The 20,904-nt window shown below is 35.1% G+C and overlaps 1 protein-coding gene across 7 annotated transcripts in view; it reads left to right on the forward strand.

Moving 5' to 3' along the window:
* The window catches only part of TRIM23 (tripartite motif containing 23), a 100,383-nt gene that overhangs the window by 45,483 nt on the left and 33,996 nt on the right, over nucleotides 1-20,904 (forward strand). For 5 of the 7 annotated variants that reach the window (XM_021007273.2, XM_021007274.2, XM_021007275.2 and 2 more), the window contains 4 exons: nucleotides 458-587; nucleotides 1,243-1,353; nucleotides 9,012-9,136; nucleotides 10,017-11,464. In XM_021007273.2, coding sequence (XP_020862932.1) covers nucleotides 458-587; nucleotides 1,243-1,353; nucleotides 9,012-9,136; nucleotides 10,017-10,196 — 546 coding nt within the window. In that variant the 3' untranslated portion in view covers nucleotides 10,197-11,464. Of the gene's footprint in view, nucleotides 1-457; nucleotides 588-1,242; nucleotides 1,354-9,011; nucleotides 9,137-10,016; nucleotides 11,465-20,904 lie in introns of those variants that run through there. The other 2 variants (XM_078153167.1, XM_021007278.2) reach the window with 2 other exon arrangements.

The raw sequence follows: 20,904 nt of genomic DNA on the forward strand, positions 1-20,904 counted from the left end.
CTATTCTTTGTAAGAGAAAACATAAATGATCATTTGATACTCTAAATTGTTTCTAATAAATTTTACTGTTTAACTGCAGGTTTGCTTTTTTCAAATAATATGGAAAATTAAAAGAGCAAAGTTTTGTAGACAAGTTTAGGAGTCCATGCTTTAATATATATTTCACTTGGCTCTTGACCAATCTCTTTTTTAAAGTGAGTTACATTAAAATTTTGAGATAAAAATGAAATGCAAGTAATATATAAGGCCATAGAATTTTAGAGTTGCCGTTTTAAGCTGTCATTTAGTCCTTTGTATTATTACCTTATGAGTGATGTGAATAGTAATGTTCAAATTATTGAATAGATTCCTATACTTACAGTGCTTAAGTTCCTTATAAATACAAGGATTAATATAAATATTAGTTAAATGCCTTTGTTTCAAAAATACATAAAATTTTATTTTTCTTAAATTGTAGGACAATAGAGTCCACATTGGACCTAAAATGGAGATTCGGGTTGTCACTCTAGGATTAGATGGTGCTGGAAAAACTACTATTTTATTTAAGTTAAAACAAGATGAGTTCATGCAGCCCATTCCAACAATTGGTAAGTATGAGTAATTTCTAATCCAGTAGCCATTTCACAGACAGATCTACAAAAGGAATTGCTTATGTGCGAAACAATGTGTTTAAGTGGATTGTTTCACATTTGGAATACATTTTCTCATAGAAATATTGTTAATAAGGTTTCTAGGCCAGGACACACAAAATCCTAAAGTAGTTGGAATATTAGTACTCTAGAACCTGACTTCATAGGCTTAATATTATTTTGTTGGCCAAGGACATTGCAAGTAACAACTATGTACAAGGGCATCTTACCTTCTGCAGAAGGAAGAGTAAAAGCACACTCATCCAAATTTCCCATATTGGTTGGAGTAGGGGTTTTCTTGTCTTTGAGATTCCATCCTTGAGAACCTTGGATGTGATGGCTGATGGAGAAGGAGAGGGGACAGGGATCTGGTGACAGACGTTGGGAAAGAGTGAGGTTGTAGAAATGATGGTTTTCAGAATAGGGATTGGCAGGGAGGGAATGTGTGCTATTCCAGTTTATATCCAATGATAGCAGCTCTTGCCTCCATAGGGAATGCAATTTTTTAGGGGAAGTGAATCCTGCCTGTGTTATGTTGCTTGTGGTTTTTTTCTTTGTTCACTAGCAAAGGTGTATGAGGGCTGCATACAAATAAAAGTTTTTCTTTCAACAGGTTTTAATGTGGAAACTGTAGAATATAAGAACCTAAAATTTACTATTTGGGATGTAGGAGGTAAACACAAATTAAGACCATTATGGAAGCATTATTACCTCAATACACAAGGTAGGTAGGAATAACCACAATCTTTTTTATTTTACTTATATTTTGAGATTTCCATTAGTTGATCATATGCAGAAATTAGTTCTTTTTGAAAATGCTCCAGTTTATGTTCAAATTGCTATATAAAATTATCATAATGACAGAAAAAATATAAGGAGTTTGTGAAGTAAAGTTTAAAAATACTCTTAAAACTTAAATGAAAAAATAGTGAATTCACAAAATGCTTTATACAACACTTCCATTGTGTGAAGTAATCATTAATTTGATTTGTATGAAATAGTGATTTATTTTATTCATGATTAGGTATTTGAATACAGTGTTACCTAAGATTGGTTCGTGTATTTTTTAACTAATTTTTAAAATACAGTGAATATTAATTTTATTTGTTCCTTCCCTTTTTAAGCTCTGAGTCAAGATTCTCCATTTACATGTGGATAAAAATATTTGTAAACTTAAGGAAGACCTTCTGCCACACATTTAGATTTCCTTTATAAATATATTGGGTGAATCATAGAATCCCTGAGCTAGACCAGATGATCAGGTCCAGTCTCGTCTTTTTATAGATGACAAAACATTCCCGTCTATAGTGAAGTCATATGAACCTTATCATGTGGCTGGTTGATGGTACTAGTACTTCTGCCTCTTGCTTCCTAATCCAATAATCTTTCCACTGGATGCTGATGTAAGTTGCAAGAATGAATTTGAAACATACTTTTGAAGTACAAGAATTTTATCAATTAAAAACATCAATGAAGAGGTAATTCAGACAAATAGAAATGATGATGGTGCCTCACCTCCTCTCTGTCTGACTGAGACCTTCAGTCTCCTTTTTGAGATCACCATCTCTGTCCTGCCCACTCTTCCTTGGGTCTTCTTTCTTGTCTCTCCACAGCCCATCTAGGTGATATAATCAGCTCCTGTGAGTTTGTTATCTTTATCATCAAGGGAGCTAGGTAGTGCAGTAGGTGGAGCCATGAACTTGGAATTTGGAAGACCTGTGTTTGAATCTTCCCTTAGACACTGACTTAGCTGTGTGATCCTGGGCAAGTCAGTTAACCCCACTGTGTGCCTCAGTTTACTCTTCTAAAAAATGGAAATAATAATAATATAATCATGGTAGTTGTGTGAGAATCAAATGAGATAACACGTAAGTCACTTCACAAACCTTAAACCATTATATAAATGCTGGCTATTATTGTTGTCTTTGTTATTATTACCATTATTTTGTCTGCAGATATTCTTTGTATTGAAGCCCTCATCTCTCTCGTTGTATCTGCAGCCATCTCTTAGGTTCTTATATAAGCATCTCAAACTTAGTATGTCCAAAACAAAAATCATGATTTAATTTCTCTGCTTCTAGGACGCCATCATTCTTCCCAGTCAACCGAATTTTTTTTTTAAGGCAATTGGGGTTAAGTGACTTGCCCAGGGTCACACAGCTAGTAAATGTCAGGTGTTTTGTCTGAGGCCGGATTTGAACTCAGGTCCTCCTGACTTCAGGGCCAGTGCTCTATCCACTGCGCCACCTAGCTGCCCCTACTAGTCAACCAAATTTGCAGTCATTCTTCACACCACTCAACAGTCACCAAGTCTTGTCCATTCTGTCTTGCATCCATCCTTTTCTTTCTATTCATAGCACGACCATCCTAGTTTAGGACCTAGTTGCCTCCCTCTCCCCTAGACTCTTGAAATAACCCAGTTCATTTTCCTGTACCCATCTCCTTCCTTCTACAGGCTACTCACCACACAGTTGTTAAGTTGATGCTTCTAAAACACAGATCTGACCATATCAGTCCCCCCCCCCCCCCCCGTTGCAGAAACTTTCCTCAGTTGCCTCTAGCATCACACACGAGCCATTCTGCTGAGTATTTAAAACCCTTCACATTGTGACTCCAGCCTATTTTTCAAGGCTGATTCTACATTACTCCCTGTGCCCTACCTTCCAGCCAAACTATCCATCTTTATTTTCCTCAAGCACGATGCTCTGCTTTTTTCAAGCCTTTGCATAAATTGTTCCCCGTACCTAGAATTCCCTTTTTTTCTCTCATCTTTGCCTTTTGGAATCCCTAGATTCCTTCAAGTATTAATTAGCTCAAGTGCCACCTCCTACAAAAGGCCTCTTTTGATTCCTCTAGTTCTTAATCTCATCATTCTACCCCACCCCCATCTGAAATTACTTTGTATTTATTTTCTATACAAATTGTATTCCAAGTAAATACTAAGTCATTTCAGTGGAGTGAGAGGAGTGCACAGCTAGCGACTGGAGGAATCAGGAACTGTGCTTCATATACTTGTATTCCCCTAGTTCCTTCTTTTTGTCAGTCTTCTCCCCTACCCCAAGACTTGAGCTGCCCAGGTCTGGTCTGGGCAGGCTGATTTTCACCAGGAGATTCTTTCCCCTATATTACCCTTTCTTTTTACCCAGTATCCATTTGGGCCATTCAGGCAGCAGGAAAACAGCCACCTTGGCTCCCTCTCCCTTTGCTTGCCTCCCATGGCTTGAAACTTAAAATATCCAGGCTGCTTGACTGTCATATCATTTCAGAAAGATGGGAGTCACCAACTGGGATCCTTTAACTGGGACCACTGGAATACTATTTGCCTTGCCAGTGCATCCTAAGGTCTTCCGGGCTTTACCATCTGCCCTGCCTTATCTCCTCATGACTGTACAATTATCTAGCCAATTGATACAACCTGAGGATCTCTGGGCTTTGCCATCTACCGAACAACTCCTCCCTTAGGACTTCTGGGTTTTTCCATCTGTCTTATTGCTGAACTTACATTTATATATTCTTTCCCCTAATTAAAGTATAAGCTTCTTGAGAGCAGGGACTTTTAAATTTTTTCTGTTTTTATTCCCAGAACTTTAACACAGTACTTAGACACATACTAAGTGCTTAATAAATGTTTTATTCATTCATAGGAACTGTCTTGTTTTTGTCTTTACATAGCCTGTTCCTGGCACATATTATTATAGCTAAATGTAAATAGGACTCTAAATAAATTTAATGACTTTCTAATTAGTGTTCTATTTACATTTCCCATTTGGAATTCTTAACTTGGTGTTATAACATCCTTTCTTGCTGTTATCTGTCAGCCTCTGTAGTATACTCTTTCACTTTCATTAGCATCTTTAGTACTTGGCTCTTTTTTGCCCTTTGTCTTTGACAACTTTAATATTCATGTTGCTGTCTTCTTTAATACCCAGTTCCCATACCTCCTTAGCTTACTCAGACTTATAACTCAAGATTCTGCTGTACTCCTATCACTCACAAAGGTGGACGATAGTTATTACATAAAACTTCCATTTTCAAGATGTTGCTCTGCAGTTCCTCTCTGTGGCCACAGTTTCCTGCCTTCAACCTTTCCTACACCCTTATTCCTTGTGAAGTTATTCTGTGCTCCTGTCATAATCTCTGGTCCTTAAATTTTTCCTTATCCATCACTTACTCTGTCTTCACTCCCTTCCCTTCACAGTCATCATCCATTTCAGTGATACACTCCTCCATAATTGAATCCCCCACGATTGATGTGCTCTTAACTTGCTAATTTTTAACCTTGAAAGACTTCTGTTATCTGCTTTCTCTGTTTCCTTTCCTGAGTAATAAAAAATCTCCTGGAGAAAGTCATGACACTAGGCTGAGTTGGTCCACTACAGCTTCATGTTACCTGATCATATCTAGGTTCTCATTGTTGCTGACCAGATTTTTATTTATCTTTTAGTTTTTTTGTCACAATCTCTAAAGTGACTCTTTCCTTTAAGACCTTACCTTTTATTACTAACATTCTTTCTCAGAAGATAACCTCACTTCCTATTCAATTGAGAGGATAAGCTATTGTATATAAGATAATAAAATCAGGATTTTTAACTAGATAGGCCCTTAAAAATCATCTAGTTCTAGAAGCTGATAAAGATTGAAAGACTTGTTCAAGTTCATGCAGATTAACCTGTGGTCTGTGAACTAGACTGGGGTCCACGACTCAAAAAAAATTTAAGGACCTCTCATATAAATAATATTTAGCGGTGCTAAGATTCAAACATAGGTCCATTCATTCCAAATCATGATACCTTTAACGTTGAAAAGGCACTCAAGTACCTAGTCCAAACTTTGTTTCGCAAGGGTCCCTTCTATACCCTATGCCTTGTAATGGTCAATTAAAGCTTTGCTTGAAGACCTCTCCCAAGATGGCCTATTCTACTTTGGGATATGTTTAAATGTTAGGAAATATTTACTCATATCAAGCCCAAGTTGGCCTCCTTGCATCAGCCTGCCGCCCTTACTCCTAATTCTGCCTTTTGGGACCAAACAGAACAAGTTTTAATCCATTTTCTGTTTTATAACTCTTCAGATATTTGAAAGCAGCTATCATTATAGTCTTTTCAAATTTTCTATTCCTGAGGCCAAACATCTATAATTCCTTCATGAGCCTTGATCTTAGAACTCTTTACTATTCTGGTTGCCTTTCTTTGAACACTTTCCAACTTATTTTTCCTAAAATGTCATGTCTAGACCTGAACAAAATATTCCAGGATGGCTCAACTTGGGCAGAGTTTAGTGGAAGTATAAAAAACTCTTTTTCTGGATACACTTTCTCTCTTAATACATCATAAGATCACATTAGCATTCTTAGCAGTCATTTCACACTTTTGATTTCCCATTGAGCTTTCAGTCTACTAAAACATCCATCCAAATCTTTTTTAGATAGACTGCTATCTGGCCACATGTGAAGCTAATTTTTTTGATACAAGTGTAAAGACTTTACATTTATCTCTATTGAATTTCATTTTAGTAGTTATGTACCAACACTAGCTTTTTCTCCCCTCAATTTTGATACTTTTTTGTTTTGACATGTAGCTTATGAAAATCCACTGAACAAAACTACCCCCACCCCCACACCTCCAGTATTCCCAGGAAATAATTTAAGTAAAACCAAAAGACTATTTGTGGTTATAATCAGCTAGCATCTTCTTAACCAGCTATTCTTTATCTGCAACATCTCTTGACCTGGACTTTGTGCTACAGGTAAAATCCTACGTGTCCAAAGCCAAATTGATCTTCCATCTAAGACTTTCTGTGTGCTAATATTTGTTTCTCAGTCACACTTGAGTTTTCCATTGCCTTCACCCTTCATATGCATTTGGTTGCTATTTGCTATGGATTCTACGTCTACCCTTTGTCTTTTTTTTTTAACACTAAAATTTATTGATGATTTTTTTTTATATTCTAAACAGTTTCAGGTATGCCCTTCTGTGTTCTCATCTCCTCCATTCAGAATTGAACTCCCTGGTATAATAAAGAAAAATAGTTAAACCACAGCAGCCAGACCCTTGACAAGCTGTGTGATTCTTGGTGGGCAAGTCACTTAATATTTCTGAGCCTCATTTTCCTCATATTCATGAGTGGAGTTGATTTTAATGGCCTCAAAGGTCCCTTCCAGTTCTAAATCTATGATTCTGTTGTCTGACATGGTTCTGCTCCCATGTACTCCAGTATTTCTGCTGAGAGAGGACGAGGATGATTAATTATTTGTTACCTAGATCTAGGATCATTTATCTTTTATTTATACTTCTGTTGCTACTATCCTAGTTGAAGCCTTTGCTTCTCCTCTTTTGAACTACTGTAATAGCTTCCTAACTGGTGTCTCAGTCCTTTCTCTCCTTTCATTGTTTCCATTACTACCAAAGTAATCTTGATGATGTCTCCCTCCTGCAACAGATCAGATTGAATGTCTGCACCCAAAGAATAGTTGTTTAACAGTCGAAAGAGTTTTCCAGTCGAGTGCCCCAAGAATCTGTGCTTGGCCCTGTTCTTTTTACCATTTTTGTCATTGATTTGGATAAAAATGTAAATATATGCTTTTCAGATGTGCAGATGAGACAAAACTGTGAGCAACAGCTGACATACCAGATGGTAGTCAGGATCCAAAAAGAATATCATGGATTACTGGGTTACACTAATAAGCTGACGTAATAAGAATAAGTGTAAAGTCTGTCGTTGTTGGATTCAAAACAGTAAATTTCATGAGTAGAAGATGAGGGGGGGAGATACGGCTAGATAGCAGTTTGTCCAAGAAAAGATCTCGGGGGTTTTAGTGGATTAAAAGCTTGATACGGCAGCTAAAAAAATGCTGAAGTGATCTTCGACTAAATTAAGAGCTCAAGCTTCTAAAACTAGGACACCCTCTAGCACTGCTGTGTTCTGCTTTGTTCCAGTCTCATCTGGACTATTGTGATGTAAGTCGTGTTCACCACATTTTAGGAATAACATTGATAAGATTTAGAACGTCCAGAAGAGGGCAGCAAGGATATTGAATTCCTTTGAGTTCGTGTCATTGACAGATGACAGAATGATTGACAGAAAGATCTCAGAATCTTTTTCCTAGAGAAGAGAGGTTTTAGAGGTTCTCAATAGCTGTATTCAAATATTTGAAGAACTGTCATGTGGAGAAGGGGTATGACTTGTTTTATTTGAACCCTGAGAAGAATCAAGAGTGAGCAGTGGTTATTAAATGCAGAGACAAATGATTGAAGTGTGATACAAGGAAAAACTGTTTACAAAAAAAGTATAGCTGATCCCAAAGTGGAAGGGGCTAACTCAGGAGGTGGTGGGTTCCCTCTCCTTGGAGGTACCCAGTCAAGGGCTTGATGACTAACCCCTTATTGGTTATGTTGTATCCAGAGGGGATTCTTGTTAAGGTTTTTCTGAACGGACTTCAGGGTCCTTTTCACTTTTATGATTTTCTGAGAACCACTAGGAACTTTATGATAAAGGGAAGGGAGGCTAATTTAATATGACTTGTTCTTAGAAAACCTATGCCTGTTGCTGTTATTTACTGCTTTCCTTATCTGAGTGTTAACAAACTAACCTATACAAGTATATATAATGGAGAGAGGATGTACCATAAAAAAAGAACTTTTTCATACTGATCTTCATCTCAGGAATAGGGACTGGTCTTGTGATTTCATTGATCTGAAGCTCCTTGGTGAGTTAACTTCTTCCACCAATTCAAGTTGGCACCTTGTCTGCAACTTAGAGTCTTGGTGAGTTTCCTAGAGAGGTTAAAATGACTTGCCCAGGGTCACACAACCAGTGTGTGTCGGAAGTAGTTCTTGAACCCAGTTTTTCTTGGCTTTGAAGCTGGCACCCTATCCATTTTAGAGAATACCAGAAATTGAATTTTGTTCTCTGTTATTACATTAGATACCATTAATTTTCAAAAATAGAAGAATAGAATTTTAGTTTTCAAAAGGCAAAGAGTTGATCTATTACATCTTTATTTTTATAGGTGTGAGGAAGTAAGAATAAGTGATTTGCTGAAGGTCATAATGGTTAATTAGTGCAAGAACCAAGACTTAGGTTATATGACTCACTCCTGGGGCTGTGTTTTTGATATTTTTAAAGTGCTTTGAAGTGTTTTTGAATTGAATATTGTAGAAAATATTTCTCGTGTGATATTTCACAAAGTTTTATTGACTGCAATAACTTTAGCTTTACTAAGTTCTGAAATATATTTTATCTGGCAAATGGAGGTGGTATTCAGATCCCAGGCAGAAAGTGGTATGTATTGTTAAAAGTACTTGGCTCATTTAGTTACAGTTACTTTTTGACAATAATATTTTACATTTATTTAAGTGAATGTTCTTGTTTTTCTTTTGTTAGCTGTCGTATTTGTCATTGATAGTAGTCACAGAGACAGAATAAGTGAAGCACATAGTGAACTCGCAAAGTTGTTAACAGAAAAAGAACTGAGAGATGCTTTGCTGCTGATATTTGCAAATAAACAGGTATGGAGATGGCCAGCTGCGGAAATTTTTTTCTTTCTGTCTTTTAACATTTTCCTTTGACTTTAGGAATTCAGTGCCTTTAATGTAGTTGGGAAGAGTTAAAAAGAATTTTTTTCAATGGACAAAATTAAGAACTGCTTCCTCCACTAAAATCCTTCTCTAGTGTTCATGGTGGCTTTCACGTAACTCTGGACTTTCAAAGACCTGGTCACCATACTGCAAACTCTGATAGGATAGGCTCTGCCAGATATTCAGAGGGCTTTGAGAAAGAAAACTTTGTCTTGTCATCCTCAGGAAGCAGATTAGCTTACCAGTGAGCAGGTTGGTTAATATAGAATAAATGTTTTTCATCCATAGCAATGCATGAAAATCATGTATGCTACAGCATTGGAAGGGCTCCTATGCGCTATGAAACTGTGTGTCCTTAAATTATTAAAATTGGAACTCAGAGAGACAAAACATTTAATAATACAGCAACTTCTTATTTTGAAGTTTAATGCTATTGTTGATTTCCATTACAAGTTGAATTATTTTAAAATCTATTAGTTAAATTTTCTTCACAGTTTTGTAAATCACAATTATATCAACTAATTTCTTGGTATATAAGACTTAAAGAACTCAAATCTTAACTGCCTTGTGATATTTCAACAAGTTCATTTAAATATTTTTTGGCTTACTTTTGGCAAAAAACCTAATTTCTCCTGCTTTGTAATGCAGTTGATTGTAACAAATCCTGGCCATGGTGAATCTGTTTGTAGTTTTAATTTTCATGAAATCTGGATTTAGAATTTGGACTAAGCTTTGACCAAAACAAAAATAATTAGAAAATATTATTTGGGTGAATGTATTTAACATCAGAACATTTATAAATCTCCTACAGGATGTTGCAGGAGCCCTTTCAGTAGAAGAAATAACAGAACTTCTTAGTCTGCATAAACTCTGCTGTGGTCGAAGCTGGTATATTCAGGGCTGTGATGCACGGAGCGGGATGGGGCTCTATGAAGGACTGGATTGGCTTTCAAGGCAACTTGTGGCTGCGGGTGTACTGGATGTGGCTTAAATTCATACACAGCCATTGTTTAAAGTTTGTGGTTAACTGTTATTTGCACATGACAGATTGTAAGAAGTTCTGCATCTCGAAGATGGCAGTTAATCTAGGATTGTGTTTACAGAACAAAATGTTTGTATCTTCCACTGGGAATTCAGTTCCTTTTTATACTCTTGAGAGTAAAGTAAAATGTTTTCCCTAGTAGATTGAGTTGGTTATAAGGGTACCTTGAATTCACATCTTTTTAGGTGAATTTGAGTTTTCAGTGCATTCACTGTTAGTATGTTGGAACAAAAAGGAGGAAGGCTAAATTACACATTGGATTACTGTCCTCTTTTTACATTGAACATTAGTCATGCAATTAGGAAAGTACAGCTGTTCCTCTAAAATTGCCTTTTCATTTAATTTTCATACTGTCTTACTCCTGAAAAGAGGAGTGACTTAATGAGACCAAAAGCAAACAGCACCTTCCACCAAAATAAGACTCTTCATCCTGACTTTTTTATGTTCAGTGAAACAAAAAACCTTTAACGCTAAAAATTAAACTCTAAAATTATAAAAATGTTTTATACTTATTTCTTTATTAAACACCTAAGCTAAAGTATAATACTTTATATTATAATACAGTGAGACTTAATAAAACTTTATCTTCATAGTCTGTAGACCAGGACTGGTTTTATTGTACAGACAAAATGAGCACTTGTTTCGGTTATAATATGTATGTATAATAAGCTGTGAAGGTCAGATGATTTTCAGTTCATCTGTGATTATGAAAGATCCATTGTCAGGCCTGAACCTAGGTAAGCTGTTTGCTTACCTAGGACAGAGCCCCATGTTGGTGGTCCTTTCTGTTTTCAATATCCCTTAAGCCATTAGTAGTTTCATGAAAAGCTAACTTGCATCTTTGATGTAGCACCCGTCAGTGTAAGCTGCTTTTTGTCATGACTATAACGTAGCAAACTTACTGAAACTAAAGATGGAACCAGAGTAGGCTTTGGTGAAAAGATATTTAGGAATTCAATTAGGAAAAAGCCTTTTACAGCATGGGAAATTATTCAAATCACAAAACATGTATGTTTAAGCAAATATTTTCTCAGTATGAGTACATTTCTCAGCATTGTATAATAAGGTCAACTCCCTTGTTTATTTAACAATAAAGGCCTGGAAAATTTAACGTGTGGGGGATGTAGCATGTGGAAAATGCAAAGAAAAAAATACAAAGTTAAAATGTTTACATCTAATTTGATCATGCATTGTTTTGAGTAAAAGGTTAAAAAATTTGTGGACTTTTTTTTGCCTCCAGTTTTTCATATTTTAAGGTTATCTTATGTAAGCATGATTCGTTATGTAAAAGATATATGTGGATCGATAATGTCATTTCATCAGTTATTTTGCATATTCATAGCCCTGCCTGTTTTTTTTTTTAGGATTAAGTTTTATTTTTATTCCATCTAATGTGTTAAGTGCAATTCCCATGAATAGGAATTGCAAGTGAATGACTTAAGGACAGAGTGGTGACCTTTAAGTAGCAATTTTTTTTCCTTCGTTGATGTAAAATATATTTTTATTTGCAAAAAAAAAGAAAGTTTTTATTATTTAAAGAAACAAAACATTCAGAAAAAGGTTTTTAAGAGCTTTTGGAAATATGTAAATAATATTTAACCGTATTTCATCTTTTACTTTGTCAGCCTAAAGTAAATGCTCTGCTATAAGTGTAGTGTGTGTGCATAAAAGTATTATTACAACATGTAAATTATTTAATATTTGACTGATTCCAATAACTGTGAAAATACTGCATTTGCCTGTGAGCTTTTAAACTGTTTTCTTTATGACTCTGTTCACTTTCTTTGTATAAGTTATTATTCTCTATGAACTGCTTTACTTGTGTATTATATTTGTTTGACTAATTTTAACTTAGTAATTCACAGTCCTAGCATCTTACTGACTATAGTCTTTGGTATGGAATGTGGTTCCTTTTGCTTAAAATAGAATCCAATCTATATTTTGGGAGTGTTGGAGTTTGGGGGTTTGTATTTTAAAGATATATTTTAAACTTCATTTTATCATAATTACTGGTAATCTTTTGGCAAATATAGTCTAGTTATTTTTCATTGCCTAAAAAAATTGCTCTACTAAATATTTTGGTTTTTAAAATATCACCCCTATGTTGTCAGTTATGAGGTAAACTGTTGTCGTTTGAAAAGCCAGGTAAGTTTAAGTATCAGACAGAAAAGTTGAAATTTTGTGTTTAGTATTGGTTAGAGATTGAGATCATAGATTCAGAAAATTCCCATGTCTAAAACTCATTTACTCCAGGTCTCATATTTTACAGATGAAACTAAAACCCAGGGAAGTTACATTACTTGCTGAATATTATGTCTGTAGAGCTGTAAGACCCAGATCTCCACACTTGTAGCCACACCAACCCTTCCCAACCCTCCCCTTTCCTTTCTTTCTATTTTATCATAGTGTCATAGCTGGAAGGATGTGCAGATAATATCTCATCCAATCCCATTGTTTTCCAGATGAGTAAATTTAAATCCAGAGGGGCTGAGTGACTTGCCTCAGATCACCCAGGCAATAATTTGCAGAGCTGGGACTCTGAAACCAGTCCTCTGAACCCAAGCACAATACTCTTTACAAGACAATACTGCCTTTCAGCAATACAGTTAAACTTTTTAATGTCTATTTAATTTGAAAGCAATTAATTCCCACTTATTTCCTGAAACAACATCATTGAATAGTTGTGTCCTGTGAAATTTTTTCAAAAGTAGGCAGTTACCAACATTTGATATTGTGGTGTGGTGGAAAATGATACTTCACCACGCATAAGAAAGCCTTGAATATGATTGATTTTCTTCTACTGTGGCTATTATTTTACACATTTCCCACTGAGTTTTCTTACAATAAAACATTTTAGTGCAAGGACATGGTACTTTGCAATTTTCAAGTCAATTTAATGTAATTGTTTATTGAAGAAAAAAAAAGACCATTGGAAAAAATAGTAGGCTACAGGTGAGTTGCTGATCTGCATATACAAGCCTAGAGTCAGGAGACTTGGGTTTTAGTCCTGGGCTTGCCAATAATTAGCTATGTATGTTTAAGCAAAGCATGTGACCTCTCTGGGCCTCGGGACCCCTCATACATAAAATACGAGGTTTCACTAGAGGAGTTCTGTGTTGCCTTACAGCTCTGACAGTCTATGATTCTAAGTGATCTTATGCTCTTTTATATGATTAGTATATAAATATACATATATAATCTTTGTATATGTTACAATTTTTCTTATATATGAAGCATTGCTGTCAAGTGGACTAGGAGTGAAGAGACCTTTTCTTCCAAATTTATCATAGTGGGAAAATTAATTATATTTGAAATCTTCATTGTGAAAGGCACAGTAGATAATAGGGGTAGTCCAGAGGTGCAGAAGATCTGGGTTCAGGGCTTACCTGTGAAATATAATGAGCTGTGTTACCATGCCCTGGTCATTTTGTGAGTAGGGACTTGGGGCACTAAGAGGGTAACACAGGTTACAGGTAAGTCACTGATCTTCCTAGGCTCCCCCCCACATAGATGAAATCACAGGGCCAACCTCACCCTCTGTCCCCTAAAACATCACACGTATATTCAACAATATAGGTTTTTACAAGTTTAAGGACTTTTGTTCCTCAAAAACAGTGGTGTCAAACTGCTGGCCACATATTGACTTAGACAACCACGAAGTAACATTATGTTGTATTGTATTTTTATTTACTGTTAAACATTTCCCAATTACTTTCATTTGGTTCAGGCCATACTTGGGAGTATTTACAGGGCATTTGCCACCTCTGCTCTAAAAGACAAATTTGAATACAGGGTAGTTCTATGTACTTTTAATAACAACAAGCTAAGTTATAAATGTGTACAAATACACATCTGCGGTAGACTTCAGTGTCTTTATATGAAGCATAATAAGATACAAAAAAAATGGACTTTGTTTTTAATGCTGTAATTAAAAACAATATTACACATTAACTTTTTAATATATTTGATTATAACCATATTTGAAGTCATCCTTACTAATACTTGTCTGTGTGTGTATTTTACTTTATTAGTGACTAGTACACATGTGGTCCAATGGAAAAGCCCTAGATTTAGAGTTGGAGGACCTTTGTTCAAATTCGTGCTCTTGTCAATTCATACCTGGCAACCACTGGCAAGTCATTTAATCTCTTGAGGCCTGTTTTTTCACCTCTAACATGAAGGGGTTGGACTAGACAGTCCCTAAAGTCCCTTCCAGTTACTTCTAGAGCTCCAATCCTAAGGTACATAGGTAATGTTTTCTTTTTTATTGGAATTTATTCTAAAACTAATAATAAACATTACATTACAGATAACAGCAGTGTAAAACAGGGTTATCATAATATAGAAATTGAAATTCAGCCCAAATTCTATTTACACATAAGAACTTAACAGAACTGATGCTCAGCCTTAGAATTTGTAAAGTGTGGCTGATACTACAATGCATTGAGCTGTTTTTTATCAGTAATCAATTGGAAGCCATTTCTATATCTTTCAATTTTTGTTTTTTAACTCAGTAGTTGAGTTTTAAGAAATAGGAATGTGCTACCAGAACAACTTAAAATCCTGGCCACAGATATTCACTTGGTCTTAATTTAAGTGTAGGTTGGCTAGGATGTATTTAAGATTATTGTCATGGAAAATTAGTTATTACTATATGTTTCCTTCATGGCTTAGCCAGTTGAATAACAGCTCACAACTATGTAGAAATGTATTGGTTTGTTTTGTAGTTTGTTTAAAATTATTAGTATTAAAGGTGAATATTGATATAAGTGCTTTATTATGTGACAAAAAAATTAAAATGAATGACTCCTGGATGAAATTAGTAAGTGTACACTTGCAGCTTTGCAATAAGACAAAATTCTACTTGGAACACAGGTAAAACAAACTGAAGGAAAAGCATAAGAGGCTGTCAATAAACCAGTCTTTAAGCTGTTCAAAATTCTGGTTTAAAACATTCTATCCTGATAAAAAATCCAGATTCTTTTAGAAAATAATTACACACTGAAAAGCAGTTAGTGAGCTTAAGTTACTTGGGCTTTGCTAAGCAAAATACTAATGTATGTAAAATGAAGGATAAGTTGGATGTGATAATGATGATAATAGAAGGAAAACGTGACATGCAGACTTGCTTTCTCCTGCACCTATTCTATGGAAGGACAACAGAGTGAAATAGAGGACACAAGGGTGTTCTCCATGCTTTCAAAAGCAAGAAGGTAAAAGGACTAAAAGTTTTTCTTTGAAGCCATAAAGAAATAAAATAAAAGGCTGGGAAGTTTTAATGAGAAAGATACCAGATTGGATCATTTTTGCTAATTTATTAGTGTGATATTTGTGCTTATGCTTGTCTTTTTGAATAGTATTTTTTATGAAATGAAAAATTCAATTCATATGACAGGCAAAAAAAAGGTGTTATTTTGGCACTTTATTAACTGCCCTCTGGTATTCATACTTCAAAATTCCATATCAGGTTAATAATAAAGCTCAAGAGCTAGTAGCCCTTAAGGGGTCAGGTAACCCAAACACCTCATTTTACCTATAAGGAAATTGAAGCCCAATAACTTTAACAGGGTCGAGATGACAGGTGAGATCTGGACCCAGATTGTGTAACTTTATAGCTAGTGGCTTTTTCTACTGTATCACAATAGTCTGAGGAATGAATTGGATCATAGGATTTGGAAGGGGACCTAGAGATCATTTGTTACAGTATGTCACTGGTAGGCAGAGGTGTGAAGTTACACATGGACAAATCAAAGACTCTGGCGGTTAAATGACGATGATACAGGCAGGGTAGCCACAGGCCTTATTGCTGGAATACATGTAAGTAGTCCTCAATACAAATACCTATGAAATACTTAACTATATTTTAAGACCTTGTGCTGAATGTGTGAATCTGACATATATATATACCCAAGAGTTAAATGTAGATAAAGGGGAGCCCCAAAGTATTGAAAGCATAAAGAGAGAATGCTCAGGGAATTAGGGAATGTTCATTGTGGGGAGTTCTTGAGTTTGGCCTTAAAGGAAATTAAGGATTCAAAGGCCTTAAATGCCAAGTATGGGAGGTTCCACTTTCTAGTTGATAAATAAGTAGTCACTGAAAGTTTCTGGAGCAGAACCTGAGCACTACAAAGGAAACATACCTTTTGGGATGGCTGATGAAGTTGTTTTGCTTAACCACACATAGGCATCTGTGAAGGATAGACTGGAAGAGAGGAGAGAGACCAGCGACAGGGAAACCTGTAATGAGAGTGTTCCACAGTAATAGTTGCACAGGTGAGAGATAATGACTTCACAAAGTAGGGTGGTGGCAGTGCAGTAGAGAGGGAGGTGATAAGAAAGATAGTCAAGGTGCCGGATTGGAACCAAAGGGATTGACGGATAAATCGAACAGATTTTAAGGTTATTTGTGGAATGACACTCATTTGAATGTATAATTCTGGTAGTTCTTTAAGTTTTGTTTCAAATCCATGCTTTATATTATGACTTATACTGTGTTACTACTCTTGATAATAATGAAAGTTATCAAGCAATAAATCAAATTTTATAAATCTATATAAAGCTTAATGTAAACACAGCTTGTTATAATATTGAGTTCACTTTAATGTAAGTCTCTGGACCTATCAAAATGGTGTTTAAATAATACAGACCCCCAAATGACAAATGTGAAGTGCTAGTCTATCTGGCTTTGCCAAGAGATTTTCAAACTCAAGTACATTTCTTTTTTTTTTAGTCTAACCTTTTATTTTATATTTACTTTTTTTTAAAATTTTTTTTTCCATATGCTTTTGAGTTGAAAATTTTTTCTCCCTTTTTCTCCCCCCCCCAAGACGGTGCACAATCTGACATAGGCTTTACATTTACATACCCATTAAACATATTTTCACATTAGTGAAGTTGTAAGTAAAAATTAAAACCAATAGGAGGAATCATCAGAAAGATGAAACAAAACTCAACTGAAGGTAAAAATAAGTGAGAGTGATTCGACTTCCATAGTTCTTTCTTTGGATGTGGACAGCATTTTCCATCTCAAGGCCTCTGGAGATGTCTTAGATCCTCGTAATGCTGAGAAGGGTTCAGTTTAACATTCTTAGTCATGCATAACGTGGCTGTTATTGTGTACAAAGTCCTCTTGGTTCTGCTCACTTCACTCAGCATCAGACCATATAAGTCTTCCCAGGTTTTTCTGAAGTCAGCCTGTTCATCATTTCTTATAGCACAATAGTATTCCATTACATTCATATACCACAACTTGCTCAGCCATTCCCCAGTTGATGGGCATCCTCTCAATTTCCAATTCTTTGCCACCACAAAAAGAGCTGCTATGAATATTTTTGTACATGTGGGTCCTTTTCCCATTTGTTTGATCTCTTTGGGATATAGCCCTAGAAGTGCTATTGCTGAATCAAAGGGTATGCACATTTTTGTAGCCCTTTGGGCATAGTTCCAAATTGTTTTCCAAAATGGTTGGATCATTTCACAACTCCACCAACAATGTATTAGTGTTCCAATTTTCCCACATCCTCTCCAACATTTATCATTTTCCTGTTTTGCCATGTTGGCCAATCTGATAGGTGTGATGTGGTACTTCAGAGTTGTTTTGATTTGCATTTCTCTAATCAATAGTGATTTAGAGCATTTTTTCATATGACTGTAGATGGCTTTAATTTCTTCATCTGAGAACTGCCTGTTCATATCCTTTGACCATTTATCAATTGGGGAATGGCTTGTGTTCTTATAAATTTGTCTTAATTCTCTATATATTTTAGAAATGAGGCCTTTATCAGAGAGACTGGTTGTAAAAATTCTTTCCCAATTTTTCTACCTTCCTTCTAATCTTAGTTGCATTGGCTTTGTTTGTGCAAAAACTTTTCAATTTAATGTAATCAAAATTATCCATTTTGCTTTTCATAATGTTCTCTATCTCCTGTTTGGTCATGAATTCTTCTGTTCTCCATAGATCTGATAGGTAAACTATTCCTTGTTCTCCCAGTTTACTTATGGTATCAGCCTTTATATCTAAGTCATGAACCCATTTTGACTTTATTTTGGTATATGGTGTGAGATTTGGGTCTATGCCTAGTTTCTGCCATACTCTTTTCCAGTTTTCCCAGCAGTTTTTTTCAAAGAGTGGGTTCTTATCCCAGAAGCTGGGGTCTTTGGGTTTATCAAATAATAGATTACTATAGTCATTGACTACTGTGTCTTGCATATTTAACCTATTCCACTGATCCACCTCCCTATTTCTTAGCCAGTACCAAGCAGTTTTGATGATTGCTGCTTTATAATACAATTTAAGATCTGGAATTGCTAGGCCACCTTCCCCTGCATTTCTTTTCATTAGTTCCTTTGATATTCTGGACCTTTTGTTTTTCCAAATGAATCTTGTTATTATTTTTTCTAACTCTATAAAATAATTTTTGGTAGTTTGATTGGTATGGCACTGAATAAGTAAATTAGCTTAGGTAGGATTGTCATTTTTATTATATTAGCTCGGCCTACCCATGAGCAACTGATGTTTTTCCAATTATTTAGATCTGATTTTATTTGTGTGAAAAGTGTTTTGTAATTGTGTTCATAGAGTTCCTGGGTTTGTTTGGGAGGTAGACTCCTAAATATTTTATAATGTCTACAGTAAGTTTAAATGGGATTTCTCTTTCTATCTCTTGCTGTTGGGCTTTGTTGGTAATATATAGAAATGCTGATGATTTATGTGGGTTTATTTTATAGCCTGCAACTTTGCTAAAGTTGTTTATTATTTCAAGTAGTTTTTTACTTGATTCTCTAGGATTCTCTAAGTATATCATCATGTCATCTGCAAAGAGTGATAGCTTTGTTTCTTCTTTGCCTATTCTAATGCCTTCAATTTCTTTTTCTTCTCTTATTGCTAAAGCTAAGGTTTCCAGTACAATATTGAATAACAGTGGTGATAATGGACATCCTTGTTTCACCCCGATCTTATTGGAAATGCTTCTAGCCTGTCCCCATTACATATAATGCTTGCTGAAGGTTTTAGAATATGCTATTTATTATTTTAAGGAAGACTCCATTTATACCTATGCTTTCTAGTGTTTTTAATAGGAATGGGTGTTGTATTTTATCAAAAGCTTTTTCTGCATCTATTGAGATGATCATGTGGTTTCTGTTGGTTTTTTGTTGATATGCTCAATGATGCTGATAGTTTTCCTAATATTGAACCAACCCTGCATTCCTGGTATAAATCCTACCTGGTCATAGTGTATTATTCTTGTGATAAGTTGCTGTAATCTACTTGCTATATTTTGTTTAAAATTTTTGCATCTATATTCATTAGAGAAATTGGTCTATAATTTTCTTTCTCTATTTTGACTCTTCCTGGTTTAGGTATCAACACCATATTTGTATCATAAAAAGAATTTGGTAAGACTCCTTCTTCACCTATTTTCCCAAATAGTCTATATAGTATTGGAATTAATTGTTCTTTAAATGTTTGATAGAATTCATGTAAATCCATCTGGCCCTGGAGATTTTTTCCTAGGGAGTTCATCAATGGCTTGTTCAATTTCTTTTTCTGAGATGGGGTTATTTAAGTATTTTACTTCCTCTTCGGTTAATCTGGGCAATTTATATTTTTGTAAATATGTATCCATTTCACTAAGATTGTCAAATTTGTTGGCATATAGTTGGGCAAAATAATTCCTAATTATTGTTTTAATTTCCTCTTCCTTGGTGGTAGCTTCCCTTTTCATTCTTGATACTAGTAATTTGGTTTTCTTCTTTCTTTTTTTTAATTAAATTAACCAAAGGCTTATCTATTTTATTGTTTTTTCATAAAACCAGCTCTTAGTTTTATTTATTAGTTCAATAGTTTTCTTAATTTCAATTTTATTAATTTTTCCTTTGGTTTTCAATATTTCTAATTTGGTGTTTAGTTGAGGATTTTTAATTTGTTCTTTTTCTAGTTTTTTTAGTTGTATGCCCAATTCATTAATCTCCTCTTTTTCTATTTTATTTATGTAAGCATTTAGAGATATAAAACTTCCCCTAAGAACTGCTTTCGCTGCATCCCATAGGTTTTGGTATGTTGTCTCATTATTGTCATTCTCTTGAATGAAATTATTGATTGTTTCTATGATTTGTTGTTTGACCCAATCATTTTTTAGGATTAGATTATTTAGTTTCCAATTTTTTTTAGTCTATCTTTCCATGGCCCTTTATTACATATAATTTTTATTGCATCATGATCTGAAAAGGATGCATTTAATATTTCTGCCTTTCTGCATTGGATTGTGAGGTTTTTATGCCCTAGTACATGGTCAATTTTTGTGTATGTGCCATGTACTTGAGAAAAAAGTATATTCCTTTCTATCCCCATTCAGTTTTCTCCAGAGGTCTATCATACCTAACTTTTCTAATGTTCTATTCACCTTCTTACCTTCTTTCTTGTTTATTTTGTGATTAGACTTATCTACTGCCGAGAGGGGAGGTTCAGGTCCCCCACTAGTATAGTTTTGCTGTCTATTTCTTCCTGTAACTCCCTGAACTTCTCCTGTAAGAATTTGGATGCTATACCATTTGGTGCATATATATTTAGTAATGATATTACTTCATTGTCTATGGTGCCTTTTAGCAGGATGTAGTTTCCTTCCTTATCTCTTTTGATTAGATCTATTTTTGCTTT

Source organism: Phascolarctos cinereus, unplaced genomic scaffold (genome assembly GCF_003287225.1).
Source record: "Phascolarctos cinereus isolate Bilbo 61053 unplaced genomic scaffold, phaCin_HiC Scaffold_4;HRSCAF=312, whole genome shotgun sequence".
NCBI classification, from domain to species: Eukaryota; Metazoa; Chordata; class Mammalia; order Diprotodontia; family Phascolarctidae; genus Phascolarctos; species Phascolarctos cinereus.